General features: G+C 46.1%; 1 protein-coding gene across 6 annotated transcripts in view; it reads right to left on the bottom strand.

Annotated features, from left to right (window-relative positions):
* SNX13 (sorting nexin 13) overlaps positions 1-25,261 on the bottom strand; it is a 587,891-nt gene that overhangs the window by 304,490 nt on the left and 258,140 nt on the right. For all 6 annotated transcript variants that reach the window (XM_069211703.1, XM_069211707.1, XM_069211702.1 and 3 more), the window contains exons 11-12: positions 19,542-19,625; positions 18,946-19,084 (exon numbers count right to left, since the gene is read on the bottom strand). In XM_069211703.1, coding sequence (XP_069067804.1) covers positions 18,946-19,084; positions 19,542-19,625 — 223 coding nt within the window. The remainder of the gene's footprint in view (positions 1-18,945; positions 19,085-19,541; positions 19,626-25,261) is intronic.

Below are 25,261 nucleotides of genomic sequence, written 5' to 3'. Positions count from 1 at the left end.
CACGAGGAGAGGGCATATGGGCAGCTCTACAAACAATGGGATGAAATGACTCAGTCTTGTGTGATGCCGTCTATGGCAGTGAACATCCAACGATTAAGAGCAAAACAAAAGGAGAGGCAGGATTAGGGAAGAGAGGGAAAGAGGGAAGGGAAGGTCCACGCAGCAACTACATCTCCCTGGCAGAGTGGGAGCAGCATCTCTGCACCCCATTTGGAGGGGTGTGGGGGGGGGGGCTGGGGGGTAGGGGGGGTCTTCTGTTTCAAAACAAGAGCTATGTGTTAGTGGCCTTGTACCTCCTCACGGCCTGGACATAAGGAAAGATCGCAGGGGGGCCAGATGTCACGTAGCAAGGAATTTACTGCCATCAACTCCCAATAAACCATTAATTGTTCCTGCCAGTGCGCAGCATCACCCAACCATTATCTACATTGGGGTGTCTGTTTCTTCCCCCAGCACATCGACACCCTTTGCTTAGCCAGCAGAAATGGCAGCCCCACCAGCTTCCTGTTATCAGGGGGTACCTCCTTGACATATCCGAAGAGGGCAATATTGGGGGAACGCGGCACTACCAGCCCGACCATCTCCTCTATCGCCCCCAGCACCTCTGCCCAGAAACCCTGCAGCGCCCCGCAGCTCCATGTCACGTGTAGAAAATCTGCCTCAGGAGCGAAGCATCTTTCACGTATAAAATCCGATCTAACGCCCATTCTCCTCAGTCTACTCGGCGTATAGTACAAGCAATGCAAGAAATTAAAATGGATGAGGCACAGTCTATAATTAGGGGAAAGGTCTTGCATTTGCCCACAGCAGTACCGCCACACCTCGTCCGGAAGGGTCTCACCCACGACTACCTCCCAATGAGTTCTGGCCTGCATGCAAAAATATAGGCCTGTGATGCATCTACGCGGAGACAGCGCTCTGTACATAAGCTCTGGGAAACAGGGGTACTGTGGCCGCAAATTAGCCTTGATTCTGAGGAAGAATAAATAATATAGCGCTGTATTGTGTGTATCACCAAGCGCGGCTTCTGACAAGATAAACAGCCCCCCCCCCACACCCCTCCGGGAACCGATACCCCAAGGTAATCATATTCAAATCGCGTAAGCGTTCATAAAACGGTCATTCCTCCGATATCTGTAGTTCCACAATATCCCGCACAGGCATTCAAAGCCGCAAAGGGCTCTGCAACCTTCAACCGCCTTAGGAGCACCCTCCAAGCCTGCACTGTACATGCCACAGTATCGACCCCTCCCAACCTAGGCCTGCGTTGTCCACCAATCACCCCAGACAACCCCCTAGGCCGGACCAAATCATATTCCGGAGCCAGATGCGGTAGGTATCTTATAAGGTGCAACCAGAAATGCGCAAAATGGGCCTGTGCACAAATATTATAAAGTTCCAGATCAGGGGCTGCCAGACAAAGTCAGCTGTTCCCATGAGATTCTGGGCTGTCTACCCACCCAGACAAGAGCTATGAGTAAAGATCTGAGTCTTTTCAAGAAGCTAGACATAAGGACGAGGGGTATGTTAATGATTAAGCCAAGGAATTTGGGCAGAATCACCATCTTGGTTATTGCTATGCGGCCCGTAAGCGAAAGTGGCAGAGAGCGCCAGACCGCCACCTTGTCTTCCAGCCACATAATGGTGTAGGAAAATGGCTCCCTGTTGCAGTTACCCACCACTTTTTGCCTGATATTGATGCGGACTTGACTGAGAAGTGTGTCGAGACTCTGCTAACCAGGCCCCAGCACCAGTGTTCTTTCACTTCAAATGTACCATTGTTTCCACAATTGGCACATCCTTGGCACCCAGATAAGTCCCCTGTAAAAGGTACCAGTGGTACCAAGGGCCCTGTGACCAGGGAAGGTCTCTAAAAGCTGCAGCATCTGTTGTGCCACCCTTAGGGACCCCTCTCCTAACACATGCACACTGCCATTGCAGATTGTGTGTGTCGGTGGGGAGGAAAAGGCAAAGTCGACATGGCATTCCCCTCAGGGTGCCATGCACACAAAATACTGCCTGTGGCATAGGCAAGTCACCCGTCTAGCAGGCCTTACAGCCCTAAGGCAGGGTGCACTATACCACAGATGAGGGCATAGCTGCATGAGCAATATGCCCCTACAGTGTCTAAGTCTATTCTTAGACATTGTAAGTACAGTTTGGCCATACTAAGTGTATGGTCTGGGAGTTTGTCAAAACGAACTCCACAGCTCCATAATGGCTACACTGAATACTGGGAAGTGTGATATCAAACCTCTCAGAATAATAAACCCACACTGATGCCAGTGTTGGATTTATTAAGAAATGCACACAGAGGGCATCTTAGAGATGCCCCTTACCTAGTCCTTCAGTGCAGGACTGACTGGTCAGTGCCAGCCTGCCACTTAGAAGACGAGTTTCTGCCTCCCTCAGGGGTGAGAGCCTTTGTGCTCTCGGAGGACAGAAACAAAGCCTACACTGAGTGGAGGTGCTTCTCACCTCCCCCTGCAGGAACTGTAACACCTGGCGGTGAGCCTCAAAGGCTCATGCCTTTTGTTACAACACCCCAGGGCATCCTAGCTAGTAGAGATGCCTGCCCCTCAAGCCACTGCCCCCACTTTTGGCAGCAAGGGTGGAGGAAATAATGAGAAAAACAAAGAGGAGTCACCCACCAGTCAGGACAGCCCCTAAGGTGTCCTAAGCTGAGGTGACCCCTGCCTTTAGAAATCCTCCATCTTGAGATTGGAAGATTCCCCCAATAGGATTAGGGATGTGCCCCCCTCCCCTCAGGGAGGAGGCACAAAGAGGGTGTAGCCACCCTCCAGGACAGTAGCCATTGGCTACTGCCCTCCTGACCTAAACACACCCCTAAATTCGGAATTTAGGGGCACCCCAGAACCCAGGAAATCAGATTCCTGCAACCTACAAGAAGAGGGACTGCTGACCTGAAAGCCCTGCAGAGACGACGGAGACGACAACTGCTTTGGCCCCAGCCCTACCGGCCTGTCTCCAGACTCAAAGAACCTGCACAGTGACGCATCCGACAGGGACCAGCGACCTCTGAAGCCTCAGAGGACTGCCCTGAACCCGAAGGACCAAGAAACTCCTGTGAACAGCGGCGCTGTTCAAAAACAGCAACAACTTTGCAACTTTCTTGCAACTTTTAAAGAACTCACTCTTCCCGCCAGAAGCTTGAGACTTCACCCTCTGCACCCAACGCCTCCGGCTCGAGCTCCAGAGAACCAACACTACAGGGAGGACTCCCAGGCGACTGCGACCTCGTGAGTAACCCGAGACGACCCCCTGGACCCCCACAGGGATGCATGCAGAGAGAATCCAGAGGCTCCCCCTGACCGCGACTGCCTGTAACAAGGAACCCGAAGCCTGGACCAAGCACTGCACCCGCAGCCCCCAGGACCAGAAGGAACCGAACCCCAGTGCAGGAGTGACCCTCAGGCGACCCTCTGTCTAGCCCAGTCAGTGGCTGGCCTGAGAAGCCCCCGTGACCTCCAGCTCCCTCCATTGATTCCTATTCAAAACCTGACGCCTGCTTTGCACACTGCACCCAGCCGCCACGGTGCCACCGAGGAAGCGTTTTGCGTGCCTACTGTGTCCCCCCAGTGCTTTAAAAAAAAAAACTAGTCTGCCCTCCGTAGAAGACGCAGGTACTTACCTGTTAGCAGACTGGAACCGGAGCACCCCTTTTCTCCATAGCTGCCTATGTGTTTTGGGCCCTCCTTTGACCTCTGCACCTGGCTGGCCCTGTGTTGCTAGTGCGGTGACTTTAGGGTTGCCTTGAACCCCCAACAGTGGGATGCCTATGCCCGGGACCTTGAACTTGTAAGTGCATTACTTACCTGAAAAGCTAACCATTACTTACCTCCCCCAGGAACTGTTGATTTTTGCACTGTGTCCACTTTTAAAATAGCTTATTGCCATTTTAACAAAAACTGTGTATGTTACTGCTCTAATTCAAAGTTCCTAACTTACCTGTGTGGAGTAACTTGCATTTTATGTATTTACTTCAATTCTTGAATCTTGTGGTTCTAAAATAAATTAAGAAAATATATTTTTCTATGTAGAAACTATTGGCATGGAGTTAAGTCTTTGAGTGTGTGTTCCTCATTTATTGCCTGTGTGTGTACAACAAATGCTTAACACTACCCTCTGATAAGCCTACTGCCCGACCACACTACCACAAAATAAAGCATTAGAATTATCTAATTTTGCCACTATCTTACCTCTAAGATAGTGCATACAGAGCCGACTTCCAACAAATGGCCTTACCATAATTGGCCGACCACAACTCATCCGACTCCCTACTAAGCCTTATGACCAAATATCGCACCGGTCCATCACCCCAAAAAAGGGGATATCTGGAGCGGCACCGAACTGTTGCAGCCGACAGGGGAAATATCACTGACTTCGACCAGTTGATCATAATCCCAGAAATCTGACCAAACTGGACTATCTCGTCTATCAGCGTATCAAGGTTCAGCTGTTGGTCCCGAACATATAGCACAACATCACCTGCATACATAGAGACTAGTATTGGGCGCTGTCTAAACGCCAGTCCTCTGTGGTTGTGGTGTTGCCTCAAGCATGCAGCCAGAGGCTCCATCGCCACTGCAAATAGCAGCGGCGAGAGGGGGCACCCTTGTCGAGTACCCCTTGCTATCGAAAAGGGATCCAATACAATCCCATTAATTCTCAATCTAGCTGTTGGAGCTGAATATAACAAACGGATCAATTAAATGAACGTAAGACTCAGCCCCACTCTGATCAGCAGTCCGAACATATAAGCTCATGCAAGGGAGTCAAATGCCTCAGTGGCGTCCAAGAACATCGCCGCCGCCGCGCGCTCCTAAGGCTCAACCATATGAGACACCGCAAAAAAAAGTGCGGAGGTTATACAAGATCGAGCAGCCGGCACGAATCTGGACTGATCCGGTAGCGCCAAAGAAGGGAGCAGGGGCTGCAGCCTAGTCGCAATAAATTTTGCCAGGATCTCAGTGTCTATATTGATTAACGATAATGGCCTATAGGAATCGCAGCTACACGGATCCTTCCCTGGTTTTAAGATTGTCACGATGAGAGCCACACACAATGAGGGTCCTCAAGCGCCTCTGCGTAAACCTCTAGCAAATGCAGCGCTAATAGGCCTGCATACTCCTTATAGAAAGCCAACGGCAGACCATCCAGCCCCGGAGCCTTATCTCCCGGCAAACTGCTTATAGCCTGAATAACATCTTCGACCAAAAAGGGAACGTCCAGATACTGCCTGTGTGAGTTCTCAAGCCAGAGCAGGCTAATGTCCTCAAAATATTGTGAATATGCCGCATCGTGCGTCTCCTACCTTTCGGCACACAAGTCAGAGGAGAAATCAGTCAAGACCCGCCTGACCCCTTCATGTCAGTGTGGCGTATTTCAACCTAATCAAGCAGCTCAACAATATAATTCCCTGCCCACGCCTACGAAGCATTGCAGCCAATGTTTTACCTGCCCTCTCGCCCTCTCCATATCTCCGCGCCTTAGCTTCTTTTACCAGAAAACAAACCTCACAGAGTGCCACCTCCTCATATTGCGACAGCTTCTCTCCAAGTTCAGCCAGGAGATCGCTGGACCCATCCGTACACATTCGTTTCTCCAGACCAGCTAGGTCAGAGCTTCTAAGTCCGCTAATTCGCGCTGAAGCGCTCTCAACACGCCATGCCGCTCGGCAAGGCAAATCCCGCGAATTACTACCTTAAATGCCTCCCACAGAGTGCCCGCCGAAGACACCGATCCCTGGTTGACTGTGAAATATTCTACTATGGCAGTACAAATCTCCTTCCTAAAGGCCAATCTCTTAACACGCCATGGGGGAGCCTCCTCGAGAATCCGCGGCGAGGGCCCCCAGGGATCTGCAATTCCAATATAACCGGACAATGTCTGACAAAGTGCAGGGAATATGTTCAATAGGCTCCATCCTAAGTTATACCTCTCTGGCACCAAGCAATTTATCAATGCGGGTCTACTATTATGTACGGTATTAAGGCATGTACCTTCCCTGTCCGCACTATGTTTCACCCTTCATAAATCCACCAAGGCACCCTCATCCATAAGGGACAAGGCCTTCGGGGCCTCCACATGTTGCGGCCAAGCACGGCTCTCTCGATCCGCCTCAAAGTCCATCACAACATTGAAATCTCCTACCCATAACAGGGACCCAGAGCCTAAGGAGTTGATCAGTTGCCACACATCCCGAAGAACTCTTGGGTCATCAACGTTGGGACCGTAAACCAACACCAGAAACGGTCTATCCTGTAAGATACCATGCAGCATAACAAATCGACCATGCGGGTCCGTAAGAGCTTTTTCCGTACTCCATTGCAATCCTTTTCTAAGCAGGATGGCCATCCCCCAAGCATAGCTCCAATACACCGCAACGTGACTCTCACCAATACAGCCAGCCCTCACCCTTAACTTCGTGGCCTCAGTCAGGTGAGTTTCCTGAAGCATGCTGACATCTATTGCGTGGCACTGCATCCAAGCTGACAGCAGTCTTATCTTTCACCCATCATTCAACCCCGAACATTACATGTGAGTCATCTCACAGGAGTCGCATTTTTAGAAGCCATCTCATTATCCTATGCAGTCGCTTCGGATCTGAGAAAAAATAAAATTTGCCTTTGTGCTGTACACACAGCTTAGCCGGGTAGATGAGTGGGTATTTAGCCTCTGTGTGGCTCAGGGTGCACAAATTTTAGGCCTACCCTGCTCTTTCACCACATATAATTTTATATTGTTTTCTACCTATGTCTGATGTAGCGTAATTTCTTCACATTTCATTTACTCTCCAACAGAACCCATTTATCCAATGTTATGGGCTGCCAGCGTTGCAGGTGATGGTGAATCGTGCCTCCTATTCGGTGTCTGTGCTGGTATGAGGGCAAACTAAAGGGGCGTGGGGTGGTGGCTGCGGGGAGTGTGGAGTGGCTCAACCTCTTGCTTGGGTCCCACGTGGTTTGCGGGAACTACATCCGTGGCCACAAAAAGCCTGCTGGCCCTAGTAGCTGGGCAGGAAAGGACATTGTTGATAACTTCTACTGTAGCCACAGAAATGGCAAAAGGCAGATTGGGGATGGCGGGGAGCCATGAATAGGCACAAAGATCTGGCCATAGCCCTGCGGTCTTTAAAGTGATTCAGTACTGAGTCTGCCTTTTCGCCAAAAAGGCAGGAGCTATCAAAGGGGATGTCCATGAGCGAAGCCAGGGCATCCCCTGAAAAGCACGGGGTTCTCAACCAGGGGGTGGCATCTGAGTCTCACTGACAATGCAATCGCTCTGTCTAACTAGTCAGTCATGTCCAGCCTCTTCAACTGTGAACTTTGCTGCATCTTGCCCGTCAGAAATAGCTTGAGTATGGCTCAGGCTTCCTCCAAAACCATGGACAGTACTTGCACAATCGAATCCCATACAGTGTGGGTGTATCAGCTCAAAAGGCAAGAGGAGAGGTGTTCACTGACCGCAGTGATATGCTGGTGAAAGAAACATCCTCCTGCCAAAGGTGTCCAGCCTTTTAAGATTTCCTATCCGGTGGTGTGGTAGGGAACACGCAAGGATTAACTTGGGAGGTGGAGGCTTGGACCACTTTTAAAACCAATGCATTTTAAACAACGTCGCCCAGCCTTTAGTTATCTCTCGTCCCTACCATCAATTATGATCTGTAATGGATTCATTTTTATGTGCAGTGATTAAGGCTAGACTACATTATTAGGTAATCCAGTGAGGTCTTTTTAATCTTTATACGTATTTTACTAAAGATGATAGCTTTTGTTTTAAACATATTGCTCTATTGACTTTATAATGCTTCTTATGAGAATTCATCTAATGTTTTGTAATGTAACCTGTCACATGGTCCTCATTTTAGGCATGGTTTGATTTATTCTGTGTTCTTTTACCTTTTTAAATTATTGATTGACGTTAATAATATGTATAATTTGCTTTAATTATTGATTGACGTAATTAATATGCATCATTTGTTTTTATGATTGTTGAATTCAATCGAATAAAGTATTTTTGATAATGATGATGATGAACTCGGGAGGTGGAGGCTTGGACCACTAAGCTCGCCGGAGTGGGATGCTGTTTGAGGAAACTAGGGTCCCCAGGAGTGGGGTAATGGCAGCTGGCAATCATCTTCTGCACAGGAGCCCCTGTGAAGGGCTTGTTTCAGATCCCAAGCAGGAAATCTATGGGGGCTCCTTTGAACAGGAGGAGAGGTTCCGTGGATGGCGACTATCAGCTGAAGTACCTCTCTCAAGACATCTGCCACGGAGAGCAGCGTAAGATCAAGGCCCTCAGGCACCCTCTGCACCACTACTAAGGTGGCTTCATTATCCAAGCCAAGGTAGGTGTAGAGACAAGCCAGTGTCAAGTGAGGTGTCTGACCCACTGGCAACCATGTCCTCTGGTTCATCGAGGGGTGGTGGAATGCATAAGGGTCTTCAGACCCCCTCCCAATCGTCTCCCTTTTTAGGCCTATCAAATAAAACAGCACTGGCTCTGCCTTCGACGAGATGGTAGTAGCCAGATTATGCATCGGGTGGTGCTGATCCGGCTCCGCAGTGGAGTCGAAAATGATGATGGGGTGTGCACAGCCAACGCAGAAAACTACAGCACTGGACGGGGTTCCATGGAAGATAACAGTCTTGCATATGGAGCGACCAGATACATGAGGACGACTGGCTGTGAGGGCAGATGTCCTGGTGGGACTCTAGTAAGGGCTCCTCTCGAACCTTGGGGCCAACAGGACCTCTTGAGGAATCAGGCAGGCCTAACATGAGGTACAAGGCCTGATAAAACTTCTTGAGTTGGGCAGGTCAGTCTGGCTATGGGAAACTCTGGGAGGTGCAGCGTGGACCCAGGCACAAGCTGCAGGGAGGAGCTAGGCTTCAAGCTGTGATGTTCCCACACCTCATCTGAGAACTTGGACAGGCATCGTGAATTCAAATAACGCTTTGACTTCTTGGACTGCATTTTCATGTAGAACTTACTCAACAACTTTGTTCCCAACAAAGTTAATCAGGAGCATCTCAGCGAACAGTCCTGGGACCCTGGGCGCAACCAGGAAAGAGCATTGTCCAAAGTCAGGCTGTGAGAAGCTTCAGGGAACGTTCCATCAGCACCTTTGGGTTCATGGTGAGGCAGTCCTCACAGGCGATGGAGCCGTGGTCCCGCTCCAAGCACAACAAGCAAACCAAGTGTGGGTCTGTCACAGACATCTACCTGTGACAGGCACCACGGGGTTAGAAACCCACTGTTTTCCTGGAGGACATCTCACTGGTTTCTTAGAGAACATCCCTAGCACATATTGTTGAGTTCAAGCAAAGAGCTAAACAAAAGTCAAAAATCGGTCACTCAAAATTTGACTGGGAGTTGCTCTCTCTGGATCTGTGCTGATTGGTGCAGAAAGAAAAGAACTGATGACAGCATACTGGGGTGGTGCCTATATATGCACCGCACACGTCACTTCAATTGTGGATGATGCTAGTGTGGAGCTGAACAATGCAACCTATTGGCGCACAGAGATTAGAATTTCCAGATACAGTCTAATGACTGGGGATAATTTTATGATAAGGAATCTCCACTAGAATGCTGAACCAGATTTAGCTTTCATTATTATAGAAAATGTTGGAGACCCCTGATCTGGATGAATCAAGCTTTATGCCTGGCAAGGCAACAAGACAAAACAGGAGGCTACATATATCACCTTACAGTGCGCTTGGTCAGGGAGGGAGCTATGGTGACAATCTCCCTGGAAACCGATGAGGCACTTGTCTCACTTGAGTGGTGTTTTATTTTTTGCCATCTTACACAGAATGGATTTGGGGATGGCTTAATCTCCAAAGCACAGGTATTACACACTGAACCAGTGGCGACAGCGCAGGTAAATGGTCTGCTGTCTGATAGGTTTTCAGTTTCAATGGGCAGCAGGTAGATACCCACTGCTGCCGGCAATGTTCACTCTGGAAGTTGAAAAAGGATGCATTACTGAGAAGTTTGTGATGGAAAGAAGGGTGGGATTTCAGAATTTCTCTTCATGTGCACAATATATAGTTATACGTGGCAGAGCCAGACAGATCAACAGGGAGTATCATGAGGCTGCACAGGGTATTTCAGTGAATACTATACACTGTACAAACTGTTAGAAATCTACAGTGTTAATTCTCACACAGTGGACACCCAAGACTGTGTCCCCACGTGGGAAAGTCCCAATAGGCTCCAAGTATTTAAGCATGTACATAAACAGTGACACCAACTTAACTTACAAATGTAATTTGAAAGGCATCCTGGGAAGATTTAGGATTGATGTGAACCACTGCTGTTGACTTCCCATCCGCACTAGGAAAAGCAAATCTCTCCAAAATGACATATACCTGCCTAGATGTATACATACTCTAAAAAATACAGACTTTCCAGAAACGGAAACCTGCTTCACACTAACAGATGAAATGGTACACTCCCTACAGTGAACCTGACAGCTCCACGCATTTCACTATGAGATCTACATGGGACCACACTTCCAGAAATGCAAAAATACTACTGGGTTTACCAGTTGGTGGTGCTTAAACGGACCTCATTTTCTGTATTTTTTGTTTTCAGATTAATTACCCAGGTCCACGGGTTACAGGGTTTGCCTCATCTGTTGGTGCATATACCAAATCAATATGCATGGTATGGGACAAAGGGCCACACAATAGTGGTGTATGGGAGATCCCACCCAGATGATTGACCTGGACCCACATGAATAATAGAACAAACTTGGAAAAAGACACTAAGAAAAACAGGCTTGCAGGAATGAATAATGGGTAAAACTCCCTTACTGGACTGGCATGTCCTGAAAGAAGTGCTGAATTTTTACTATTTGGACAAGAACGAACATCCAAGGTGATGTGCAAGCCGGCTCAAATATGAAGGTATAAGAAGGCTTGAAGGTAGAACGTGGGCTCGCCGAGATCCAAATATTCTAATATTTAAAACTCAGATATACATAGCATAAATAAAAGGAGGGGATCGCTGAGGTATAGAAACACTCTTCTACTAATACGGAATATCTACAGAGGCCATGCCAGGCAATGAAATAAAATTAATTTATGAAATACTGATTAATAATTCTCCTAGTGCATGGTACTGATGAGAGCTAGGTGGACAAGAGCCACAAGGAGCCTTGATGACTCAGTAGGAGGAGACGATGTGGAGACGTAGAGAGGTCAGAATAAGGACGGATTCTAACAAGTTCAACTCAAGGTACTGCATGAAGCCTATTACTTGATGTATGAAGCAACACACTTATTTACCATCTGTTGCTTCTGTTGAAGTAAAATTCGATTTTGAAAAGTAAAATATAAACAATGAACTAAGACAAAAGTTGATGTCCAGCCCAGTGTCTACTCATACAAGAAAGAAAGTATATTAAACACATAGTTTTACTAAATACTACACACTTCAAATAACGCACACAAGTCCGTGGCGTTGTAGCATTTTGGTGCTCCGCCCTGCTGCCCGCTCTCTGCCTACTCCCAAGTTTTCTTCTCAGTTCTGGATTCCCCACTGTTAAGTAATCGGGAATAGCATGAATCCAGGCTAAGGTCCAGTTATTTGACACCCACAGTTCCAATGTGTTCAGTATTTGTTTTATCTCATCCCTCCTCAGGATGGGTGTCATCTCTTGGGTCCTTTCCTGTACTCCCATGGCGGACCTCCAGCGCACTCAACAAAAGCTGAAGAAAAACAGCAAGTCCTTTATGATTGTCAAAGACACAATGGGCAGAAGAATGCCTTTGTCTGCTGTGGAGGTCAGAGTGCAGGGTCCTTCACCCATGAGATAGCGAATTTGGTTCTACAGGCTCTTCGAAAATACAGATCAGCCACAAAAAGTACAGACTGCAGGTCAGTGGGTGGGGTCCACCAGTCTTGGAAGGCTGAAGTCACAAGCAGACCTAAGGTAAGTGCAGCCACTGGTGGGCCAACAGCAAATTAACAAGTGCAGCCCCAGCCCAGGCATATGGCAGTCAAGCAGATGTAGGCCCCCGTCCCTGCCACCCCACCATCAGGACCTGCACCAATCAGGCACATACAGCCCCTATGCAAGCTGTCTGTAACCAGGTAAATGCAACCCCTATCTGGGCCTTGGCCAATCATGCAACTGTGGAGTTGCAGGTTCTGTCAGAAACCAAAATGAGATAATAGGCGGGTCCACATGCACCAGATTCCTTCCTATATCGCTTTATGGCAGTCAACATCTTTCTGGGTGCCTCACAGCCGCTGGGGTTGCTCCTGGGCAGTGCCTCCTCCTGCTGGTCTTGGTAGACTTCTTCCTTCCCTCAGCAGGTAGATCCTCCACTAAAGATGTCAGACTTTAGGTGAGGTCCCATCACCTCTAGGAGACTAGCTGTCAGAAAGACACTGGGCCTGGTTACACCACAGTCCTTTGAGTCCTCTGTGGAACACTCCGTCCCTTGGTCATGAAGGGCTTGAAACTGGGGCAGTGTGGGCTAAGTTGTTTCTCACTTTTATATACAACTTCCAGACAAATTATGTACTTCTACGATCTCAAACTGTTCTAGACTGTTTCCCAGATACAGCCTTTGCATATAGTGACGCTTCTCAAGGATGTAGCACTGGGGCAATCTCAATCATGGAGCACCAAGAAAAGATACAAAGAGGTGTACGTTTTCTGCACCTGGCTGCCATCAGTTCAACTGAAGAACGTGGACATCACTTAGAGAATTCTACACCTTTCACAACAGTCTGAAGTCTACCTTCTCCTCGCCACCTACTACCCACCAAATGGCAGTGCTCAGGAAGAGTAATCTGCAGCTCCTTGAAGCTCATAGACTTACTAGTGCAGCCCCGTCTCCCTTTTCTCACTCGAGTTTCTGAGTCCCCTGCTACAGGAACACAGACAACACACTTTCACTTCCTGGGAGTACAATTCTCAATTTCCATGTTCTGCTAGGCAAAATGAATTCCACTGGCCTCCATTACTCTGGCTTAATCACACAATGGATGTGCTACTCCCCATCATCCATGCTCTATTCTCACTAAACACAACACAGAGAATGTCAGTGCAACGCCCTGAGCATTCACACACATGAAAACTTTCACAAGTAGGTCAGCAGGCCTCAACCTGAGTGACACAGAAAAGGTTTGCTCATATTTTTGATTTTACTTAACCATGGTAAACTGCCACCACCACTCCAAACAAGAACAGTAATCCACTATCAGCAATTAGGACAGGCTTTGGTCACCCCTCCAGGTCACAGGATAAGTCCAGGACCTCTAACAGAAAGGGGCAAGCCCAGGACTCTGGGCACACGCACAGATTAGTGTAACACCAGGCCCAAAATAAATGTCATGACACCAGATATAAACTACTGGGCAGGCAGCACAGGAGAACATGCCCATATACAATGCAGGGGACATTCTCATCCCAACAGTAGCACTATGGGAAATTAAATGCAACAGGTATACATAGTATCATCCATCTTAACCTGCTTTCTGCTAGTGGTGGCTTACTAATTCTGGATTGCAGCATTTAAGAAACTGCCTCCATAGTTTTCGATCAACATGTACTAAATTTACAAAATAACAGAGAAAGTTGGGGGAAAAGACTTAACTACACCAGCACATCCAGGAGGCCAGGCCAATCCAGCAAAGAAACTTATTGAATCCATTCTCCTAGGATGATCTGTCTGTGGGGACAAGAGAAGCATGTTACAAGGTTGTGCTTTTGAAGAAATGTCTGGTGCTACCTTTACGATTTTCAGATCAAGACTTAAGGTTTTTTTTCCAAGCAGGATGAAACCTGACCATTTTGATGCAGTGCCATCCGACATAGGAGACTGGCAACAAATGGTACAGAGACTGAGAAACCTTTCCTGTAGTTGTCAGAACTATTGATCCTTTGCCATATGTTAACATCTGTTGCAAATGTAATCACTTCTGTCTTGCTGCATGGTGTAAGTATTGCAGAACAAACACACTGGTCGCCTAGTGTACACCCATGAGAACTGTAGAAAGGTTCAGAGTGTCCGCTTACAGAGGACTAAGACCTCCCTGCCTGTCAGTGGAAGGTCACTGCCTTCACCCCTGACATGTAATGTACAAGCTGTATTAAATGAGCAATGGAGGACATGAACTACAGTATCTCTGCATGCAGGATTGCCATTGTTAGTGAACCAGAGGTATAGTCAGGACTTCATTTTCGGGCCTGGAGGAACTCTAAACACTGCCTTTGTGGGTCTGGTCTTAGGTGAGCCTGTAGGCCATGAGAATACAGGGATCCTATGGCCTTATACGCAAGCATAAAATCAAAGGGACTAAAATAGCTGATGATAATGAGTAATAGAGCCACACACACACAGCAGAATGCATGGAGTCCAAATAAAGGGGGCCTGGGAAATTCTTGAGAAAGCAGGGATCTCGGATAAATGGTCCAGGTGTAAGCTCGAAAATGCTTGCAACAAATGTCACTTAGTTCTGCACAATACCTGACAAAAGTACACAGCATGAGGAGCTCAGGGACAGGAACCTGAACTGTAATCTTGCAGATATTCTGCTAGACTGCAGCTTCCTGTTACAGAAATAACACTTGGCAGGGACTCATTCAGAACTAATTAACAGAAAGCCAAGAGCCCAGTCACTCCTCACTGCAGCCCCCTTGTGCATCGCTACAAATTAACCCAGCCACCCACTTTTCCTTATACAACCACCTGGGATGGCTTGTTGGTTTTGGAACAGGCATCACCCAGTTCCAGTGCTGACTTAGAGCGGTCTCAGATCAGGAGAAGGATCAAGAGAAGGATCAAGAGATAACAGCTTTGGCTCTCATGCAACAGGTCAGAATCAACCACAGGTGTACAGAAACATAAACAAATAATATGTGCCACAAAACAAGTCGGTATCTGTGTTCCTTGATAGCCCATTCTGTGTGGGAACTGAACTAACTGTGTGGTAGATGAAAGGTGTACTCGGCTACCTGCTTCGTCTGTGGTCAACCATGCTGAAAAGCGTCTTGACAAATGTTTGGTAACAGCAGACAAGTGAGCCCTCTTTGCTGCTCCAGGGTCTCCTTATCCATCTACTTCAGAAGTATGTGTAATTAGGTCAAAGCCTACTGGACAGCACAGCTGTACGGTTTGCTAAAGACATCTTAGGGACTTTCAGAAAAATGACCTATGAATGCATTCTGCCCATTGCTTATCATTAGCTTTGTAGTCTGTAGGTCATATTTACAGTTTTTTTATTTGCTGGCTTTATTTGCTTTAGGCTGTCCAGCTTGAGTTTATCCCTCCCGTTGCCCAACCTGGTTTACTGTATTCTTCCACGAACTTGCTTTCTATAAATAGGTCTTTAAATCTTCTTCTTATTTTGCTAAATCTGCTGTGCATACGAAAACAGAGTCCAATGTCAAGTTCTCTATTCCTTGCTTGGTATTTACTTTTTTTTCTCTGACTTCAAGGTGAGAAAATGTATGTGACAATCTTTTGGAGCATCTACTCCACCCATATCCACTTCACTCCAATCTATCCCTCTCCACTCCAATCTATCCCTCTCCACTCCAATCTACTAGACTCCAATCTACCATCCTCCAATGTACCCCTATATACTCCATTCCAATCTACTCTACTCCAGCCTATCCCAATCCACACCACTCCACCACACCCTACTCATTTTCATTCCAATCTACCCAAATCCATCACAATCCACCCCACACCCATCAACCACACCCCTCCACCCCTATCTATCCAACTAAAATCTAACCTTCTGCAATCTACCCAACCCTACTCCACCACACTCCAATCCACCCCACCCATCCCTCTCCAATCCACCTCACACCAATCCAATTTACTCTACTCTAATTCACCCAATATATCTATCTCACTCTACCCCATCCTGATCTATCCCACTACACTCTTACTCAATCTAGCTCCCTCTACTTCAATATATTCAACTCTACTGTGCCTCACTCCACTCCAATCTACCCACTTCAATCCACCCAATCTACCCCACTGTATTCCACTCTACCCAATACGCCTCATTCCACTCCATTTTAATCTATCACATGCCACTCTAATCTACCCCACCTTAGTCCAAGCCAATCTAACCCACTCCACCCAATCCAATGTACCCTACCCCACTCCACCGCAAACTACCCAACTCCAATCCACCCACTCCAATCCACCCCAATCCATTCCACTCCACTCCACTCCAATCCACTCTACCCCACTCCAATCTATCCTACTACAAACTACACCATTGCTATCTATCTCACTCTAATTTATCCCACTCTATCCCACTTCACTCCAGTATATCCCACAATAATCCACCTAATCTATCCTACTCCAATGTACCCCACTGCATTATATCCCTTTCCACCCTAAAGTACCCCACTCTAATCTACCACACTCCAATCTACCCTAAACAACTTAACTCCACTCGTCCCCAATCTACCCCACTCTGCTCCAATATATCTCACTCCACTCCCCCACAATGTAGCACCCTAGCTAGGCACTCCCAGCCAATCCTAACGCTGCTTTGAGCAGCGTCAAGATTAGCCTCAGGGCCTGCAGCCTGTCTGCACAGGAGAGGAGCAGAGTGCCAGTGACGGTGGTGGGCGTGACGATTCAGATAAATTTTATTTTATTAATCTCCTCCCAAACCCCCCCCCACCTGTGTGTGTGCCACCTCGCCCCTCTTTAGCACTGGGAGCCTGCTCCTGACTCTTTGACGTTTGGCGTTTGAGGCATGTGCTCCATTCAATGAAAGACATGTTACTGCCATCATGAACCAGGCAAAGATCAAGGTTGTCATAACCGGAGACACAGAGTGGGATACACTATCCTTTGAGAGGCCTTCAGGCCTTTGGTACCCCATATCCGCCTCACCGATGTTAGGTACCAAAGATTTCTCTTTCATGCCAATCTCACTTTTGTTCCTCAAGTCAATGCATTAGCAAAGGATGTGGGCAAACAACTCTAAACCCTGTGGAAAATTCACCCACTATGAAATAACCACAAAGTTAACCTGACATGGATCTTTAGCCTAACGTGCCTTAACTACTGCAATATCATCTATTCTGGTTCCTCCAATAAACTAACTGCTAGGTACCAGAGAACACAGAACCAGGCAGCTGGAATTTGCCTAAAACCTTTTAAGCGGGGCGACAACAAGCCAATCCTTAAAGGTCCCCACTTCCCTCAAGTAGATACAAGGATTGAAAGTAAGGTAAGGTAAGGTGCATCACCCACAAAACATAGGGGGACACCAGCCCTATATACCTGTGGGACAAGATTGCTCTATTACAATCATTACAGATTCTCCAATAATTGTCTGTCAATCTTAACCAATGACTGTTGAAAAAGCTAAAACAGGAAGATCTGGAACATTCTCTGCCCACACATGCGAACTGAATACTAACATGTGATTAAAGAAATGTCAGAGAACAAAACTCTTTAGACTGGCCTTTAACTTAACTAATGCAAAAAGAACAGACAGACGGAGTCCAAACATTCATCCCCAGTCCGCATTCCGTCCATCATTTGTTTTTTTTGCTTTTGTCGCCATAAGTGCGCCGGGTATGCCCAAACGTGGGTCACTGGCTCACTGTGCAACTGGATTCAAGCTAGCTTGGCTGATGAAGGGTGATACCCTGAAACCAGTCCCAGGATGCTTTTTTCCGGTCCAGGGAGGACCTGGCCTGGCAGTTCGGGCTGGACTGTTCCCATGGGGAACAGGGTCAAGACTGATTTGCATATGGCTGGGTCCAAACTGGGTGGCATGGTGAGCAAAAGAATTGATGGATTAAACCCAGATCTGTGACCTGGGGTGAATGTTTGGTTCCGCATTCCGTCCATCATTTGTGTTCTTTTGCTTTAACAGCTAATCATAGAAGATAAGTAAGCAATACATTGTGGTTACACGAAGTTTAGCAATATTTCTATTAATAGCTGCCAATTCTGGCTTGCCCCTAGGTACCCCTGGAGGCAAAAACTGCTTATAAAGACGGCTCAAGGAATGGTTCTCTCAGCAGTAAATAAGAGACTGTTGACATTATGAGCCACAGGGTGCATGAAGTCCCTTCAGCTACTCCGGGCATGTTGATAAGTGATGTCACGAGTGACACCGACCCAACCCAAGGGATAAATGTAGATAAGAAGCAACACTTTAATATACATCTCTGCCATTGCTCTAAGTGCATCTCTGAACTAGCAGCTTGAAGTCCAACACAAAGCATGGAGCTGGATCAGGGTCCTCCATTAAGAAAACTGTAAAGTAAAATACAGGCTTAGCACAATGTTCCCATAGGACCATTGATCTCTTGGTCACTAGAGGACTTTTTATCCCTAATAATTAGCTAATCAATCAATAAAGAAAAAGCATCAACTACAAGGACAGGGTTTAAAAATGTACAGCACAGGAAGTACACAACTAAAAAAAGCAATGGCAAGTAGGTCACAGTTCCGCATGAGCATTGATAACAACAAATAAGGATACAGATAACAGTTGGCAGTGTGTACCTTTGGAGAAAACCTAATGTGATACTGTAGGTGTGCACATGCTGTTCGTTGAGAATATCTTATTACCATTTTCCTGTCAGAGTGAACATGAAAGGACTTTATTAAGAGGCACGGTTGATGAAGTTTAACTGGTTTAATTGAGGGGCAGAGATGGGTATAACTATGTGGCTAATTTTGTGAGCATGAAAGACAGTGTGCACGTTTGTTAAGCAGAAAAAGAAGGCCCCCGATAAAAACGACATGTGCAGAGATTAACTATTACTACTCAAAGAATGTCACTCTCCCCTGATGGAAGAAGTACTGTCTTGGTGACCACCTGCAAGGAAAACACCCTTAACTAGGGCACTAGGCAGTCCAACAAAGTAAAGAAGTTTTGTTATTTGTAATTCTGGATGCTTACCATCACCCACTGTATCTAAAGAACGAAGATACTGCAGTTCCTCAGACGCTTTATCCCTCACAGCTTCCAGCTCTCCCACATGGTCGCTCAATTTAATGATGTTCATAAAGGCCTCATAGTTGCAATTAGAATCACGAATCTAAAAAGAATATGAAATTACTAGGATTACTCTTCAATGATAAGAAAGACAGATTTTGTGTGACCAGGGTTTTTAGAACATTCACAAAATGTGATAATAAATGTAACAGTAGCTGATATCACCTTTCACCTTACTGAGAGGTAGAGTGGCTGGGTCCAAGTTAAGCAAGGAATGGGTGGGCAGGAAAGAGGCAAGTTGGAGAAGGTTTTGGACATAAGTCGTGCAGTTCAAGAAAGGAACCCTATAGTGGGTAGAGGGGACTGAACTTTTCCAGACAAGGCGAGCATCTGGATCAGAATTATGGAGCTGGGTTATGTCCAGAAGGGATTTTCATTAAAAGTAATTTGCAACCTATGAATATAAACACCCATGCACTACAGTCAACAAAAGAGATGCCCTTGCTTAAAAGGTTGTTAGGACTTTCACACATGAAAATTTCACTGTGGGATAATCTTACCATCCAGATGACATACTGATTAATATAATCAGGGTCACTTAGTTGATTAATTAATGGAAGAAGAATTCCCCGTGAAAGGATTTCCTGCAAGAAAACATAATTAAATTATTAATCTTATTTTTGACTCTAAAAGGATTGATAAACATGTATGGAATTGTGTTGTGGACAGTGTCTTTGCCAGTGTGCATATTCAAATACCAAAATAGGAAAAGAAAAAAGAAAACAAATCTTCTGTCCCAAAGTAACATTCTCCAACCTCCGTCTTCAGAATGGCCAACTACACAGAAACTCCCACTTTTGAAGAAGGTAATAATATAGATTTTATTTTACATATGTTGGAAACAAGATCAAAAGAATGGCTGCTAATTAGGAGAAATACAGGCTCCTAAGGGACCAAAACATCACAAACCTCTAGAGTTATGATTCTTGATAAGCAACCTTGTTCTCTTTATCACAGAGGACACCATCACAGAGAAACCCAACACATAGGTATAGGTGTTTATTACAAGTAGGCTAGGTAGTCCAAGACCCATGCACAAATCTGTTTGGCCATGAATCAGAATTATACATTTTGCCAAGTTAACGATAATCGGGCTCCTCTTAAGCTTAGCACAAGGAAGGCACCTGGTGATAATCACGCAGTTGTGTTTTGAGTGTGCATTGGGAAAGCCTGGGTCATACGGTGGTGATCTGAGTTTTTAATCCATTCCGGAAACCGCTGCTCTTACGCAGCTACTATCAAAAAGAAAATCTCCAATTGCAGCAAAGATATCATTTAAGGGACAGAAAGGTATTTACAAGGGTGTAAGACACTGGCAAATGATTGTGGGTTGGTGACTAGCCACCTCAAATAATAATCACAACCCTATTGGTGTGAACCCTCAAAGTAACTAAATTAACCTGAGCTCAATCCCCTAACGTAACCTGATCTATGGCACAGAGCAGGCAATGTTTAAAGTATTTATGCAGTACTAAAGAAGTAACAAAGTAAAAATGCAAAACAATAAAAATCATAAACCAAATAAGAAAAATAGAGTAAAATGTAGAAGCAACACTGCACCAAATATCAAGAATCCAATAAGGGAAATCAAACTTTTAAAGTTTTAAGTAGAAACAATGGCAAAAAAGCACCATGTGCCAATTATAGTCAAAGGTCACAGTAGACCAGGGCCTAAGTGCAATTTGAGGCCGACTCAGATAGAGACCGGGCTGTATACGCAGGCCAGGTTATCCTGGTCAAAGACTTTACCTGCTGACCTAGTTTCCAATTCATCACAAAAGTGCATTTCTAAAGCCCCCCAGGACCACAGGGAGGCACCTAGAGACTCATGTTGTCAGGTAGAGACCAACAGCAGGGGTTCAGCAGGTCCCATTGCCATTGGTCAGGTGGACACTTCTGAAGTCACACAGGTCAGCCAACTGATCTTTGGAGTTTACTTATTTTTCCTGGGTACATGAGGTAGCAGGATTAATCCTTCAGGGCTCCTCCCCACATCCAAAACTTAGATCCAATTTGAAGCAGATACTGTACCTACAACAAACCTAAAGACAGATGTCTGGTAGGACAAAAGCAGGGTCCTTCACCAACCAGAAAGTGGATATGCAAGAATCGCCCTGGCATCCTGTTATCGCTCTTTCAAGTGTGAACACACTGTTATATGTGAACCAAGTGGATCTGTCAAGCAGGATTCGACACTGAAGCAGACTGTTATATAGTGGTGTGAAAAACTATGCCTATAGCCCCCAACATGCACAGACTGTGGGGTTAAGAGGAGCTACCTCTTCCCATTCAGGACAGTCTATTATTTGCTCTGGGGTGTATTACACTTCTATTCAAAACTGAGAAGCTGGAGAGCCAATGCAAATTTGCCGCCAAGAATTTTACGTAGGGAAAGGTAACTTTCTAAAGATTAACTTGCATCAATATCTATATATGAAGAGTAGGGTTTAAGGATCCAATATTTACACCTGGTGCCCATTTTGAAGCAGGAGAAGCTTTTAGAGGTTTCCACCCCCTTGAGGTGTCAGGGATCCCCGTCCTCCCTTCCCTAGCCCCAGCTTAGCTGGGGTGGGGTGGCGTGGGGTGGAGGGGGGGGGTCACAAAATACCATTGTCAAACCATTAGTGAGACTGCTCAGGCAGAGCCTTTCTGATGTGCGAGTGTGGTAGGTGACAGCTCCTCTCCCTCATCAACTCTGAGCGGCCAATTTTGCCAACACCTAAATTCCCTTTGTTTCACTGTCTTGGAGCAATACACAAAGACCAACTTGCCAGCTATACCTAGTCATGTAACCCAGGATCAGGCTGCAGGCACCAAATGGTTAGGCAAGAAAACGCAAACTTTTTTAAAAGTGGTATTTTTAAACTTGTGACTTAAATTCCAACTTTACCAATGAAAAGGACTTTTAATTACAATTCCTTAGACAACAAACTCAGCTGCCTACCTGCTACCAATTGAAAGTTACCACTTACTGAACGTAATAATGTAACTCAATGTTATCATACTGTATGGGAGAGGTAGGCCTTGCAGTAGTGAATAACAAACTTAGGAGTTTTTCACTATGAGGAAATGTAAAACTTAAAACTACATGTCCAACTTTTTAAATACATAGCACACTCTTTCAGCTGTTTAGGGCCTGCCCTTGGGGTGACATATGTATTAGCAGTTTGTATAAAGGAACCACACGACATTACCACACATGCCTTTACAACAATGTCATTACAACGCATGTGTTTTTACTATGCAAGCCTTTCTCACACAAAAGTTTACCACACACATGCGTTTACCATGCATGCCTTTCCAACAAAAATATAAGTATTTTAATGACAAGTTTAAACCATATATATATAGATATATACATATTTATTAACCCACAGCCCCGAAATCCATACCTACCCTAAAAATAGCCTTGCCACCCAAAAGCCCACCCTAAACTTCTAGCATACCCATGCCACCTAAAACCCCACACCCACCCTAAACCCATCCTGAAATACCTTTGCCACCCAAAAACCGACATCCACCCTAAAACTACTCTTGCCTCCCACAAACCACACCCACCCTAAAACTAACCATGCCAACTAAAATCCCACACCCTACCCTAAATCCTAAAAATACCCTTGCCACCCAAAAACCCACATCCACCCTAAACCCCTAAAAATAACCCTGCCACCTAAAAACCCACATCCACCCTAAACCCTAAAAGTACCCTTGCCACCTAAAAAAAAATACCCACCCTAAACCCTGAATATACCCTTGCCACCTAAAAACCCATACCCACCCTAAACTCCAAAAATACCACTGCCACTCAAAAACCAACACCCACCATAAAAATACACTTGCCACCTAAAAACCCATACTCACCTTAAAGCCTAAAAATACACTTGCCACCCAAAAACCCATAACCATCCTACTATATAAATACAGGGACGTTCTAGTTTGGCTCACATTTTAAATGTACGAAACCATAGAAAAACAGAGTTATTTCAAGTAACTATAACTCACACCCTTGCCATGCGCTGCTAATTACCCCAGATATTACAACATTCATGACATGTTTTATAACATCATTGATAATATCACTGCAACATCTGCAGTACAATTATTGATGAGAAAACTGGGCATGGTGGGGGCACAACAGTTACCATAGGGCATGAGCTACAGTTACTTGAAATAACGCCAACTGCTGAATTTCTATGGTTTTGAATGTTTAAACTGTGAGCTTAACTATAACATCCCTGTAACCTTTGTGTTTTTCAGTGAAATTCTATGGTTTTTTTTTTCTAACGTAAGGTCATTTTAATCATTATACGTTAATCCAACTTTGTGCCAAGAACGGCCTTCGGCTGTGCACAGTGGAGGTTGGCCTAAGGGCCTGGCCTGTGGCTATGCCCTGTTGCCAACCCCCTATGACCAACCAACCATGTACAGCCTTTGGCCGTGCACAGCCGGAGTTGGCCATAGGGTCTGTCCTGTAACCTTTATTTTTTCATTGAATTTCTATGTTTTTTTTTTTACATAAAGTAATTTTAATTACTATATGTTAATTCAACCCCAAGCCATGGCAGAGATTGGCTGCAGGGCCTGGTGCATTTATAACCACCCAAGGCCATGCACAGAGGGGGATGGCCGCAGGGCCTGGCCTGTAGCCAGGACATGCGGCCAACCCCCTATAACCACCCAAACCTGCGCCTCACATGTCCTTCTGCCATACGCTGCAGGAGTTGGTCTTAGGGCCTGCAGCCAACCCCTATAACAACCCAACCCCAGGCCACACACTGCCTTTCTTCCTTGGAAAAGGGTGGGGCTTCTAGGCTTTTCCCGTACTTGTTTCTTAAAAAGGGGATAACACAATATCTGGTCTCAGCAGCAGACGACAAGAAAGAACCTAGTCATTACAGTCACTATATGAGATATTACGCTAAAAAAGCAAGGATGCAAACACCTCCATCAAGGTTTACAGAAAAGGTTTCAAGGTGAAAATGCAGAGAAAAAAAACACTTGCTTTGCACTGACCATGCATAAGACATTTGGATGATTAGTACTTTACAGAAGTGGAGATTTACATTGGGCACCTGCTTTGTTTATATCTGTAAATGCTTCCCGTTGATATTTAATTTCTGTGAAATGAGCAGCGTGCCAGAAAGAATACAGCCCTTTGTATTTGTGCAAAATGTCAACTGGAGTACTTTCTATTGGCTAATTAGTAACTGCTACCTCGTAGGATAAATGTATAGTGCATCCCCTACACCACAGCTCGGTAAAGGAAGCTGAGGTAATGTCTTCAGTGACTTTGTGTGTCTGTAACATCGCCAATGTGATGGTTTCTCAAGCATCTTCATCAGACAACTTTACAGGGTGGAACTGCAGAGAAACCACCAAAACATGTTTTCTGTGCAGATGCACCTTGAAATGTTTTCTTTTTATTTATCACGGGGACCATATGGGGAGCCCCATGGCCCCGTGGTCCCAGCCACTTCCCCATCTCTTGCAGGAACCAGCTTTGCTGCCGCACGCAGGGAGCTGCTGGAAAAGCAGCTCCCTGCATGCGGGAGCAATCCTTTCATCTTCTTCCCTGCCTGCATCTCTGCGTGCAGGGAAAGAGATAAAATCTCCACTTCCAACAAGCGAGAGTATTTTTACAGCTGGAAGTGGAGTGTTTGCTTTTGCTTGGTGGGAGCTGTCACAGCCCCTGCCAAGCAAAAGCAAACAGCTACCCTCCAGAGGGTGGGCAACTCAGGAGGTAAAAGGAGTCGGCCCTGAGGGGGTGGCAGTCCCCAGGCCCAAATATGGCTCCTGGAGAGGGGCTGCACGGCCCTACTCTTTTGATCTGAATGGGCCGGACCCTGGGAGGTGGTGGTCCCATTTATTCTAGCCCTGGTGAAGTGGCGGTTGCCGGGCCCAAAGGGGTCCATGTCTTCATGAGGTAGTGGTCCCTGGGGAGGTGGTGGCCCCCTCCAATCAATTGTATTAATGTGGGCCCAGGGAGGTGGTGGTTCCCGGGCCCACGGGGGTCCATTGCGGCCCAACCATATTCTTATTCAATGTAGCCCAAGGGAGGTGGTGGTCCCCGGGAATTTTAAAAGCACTAGGAAGGGGAACCCACACTTTTTTTTTTCTTTTTTAAATCTCAGCAAAAATTTGAAACAAATATATACTTTTTTGCCCTGGCAGGGTCCCAAGGAGACCCCATGATCAAGGCTCGGGCCTAAGGTATTCCTAC

This window comes from Pleurodeles waltl, chromosome 10 (genome assembly GCF_031143425.1).
Source record: "Pleurodeles waltl isolate 20211129_DDA chromosome 10, aPleWal1.hap1.20221129, whole genome shotgun sequence".
NCBI classification, from domain to species: Eukaryota; Metazoa; Chordata; class Amphibia; order Caudata; family Salamandridae; genus Pleurodeles; species Pleurodeles waltl.
This window is presented reverse-complemented; position numbering and strand designations above follow the sequence as displayed.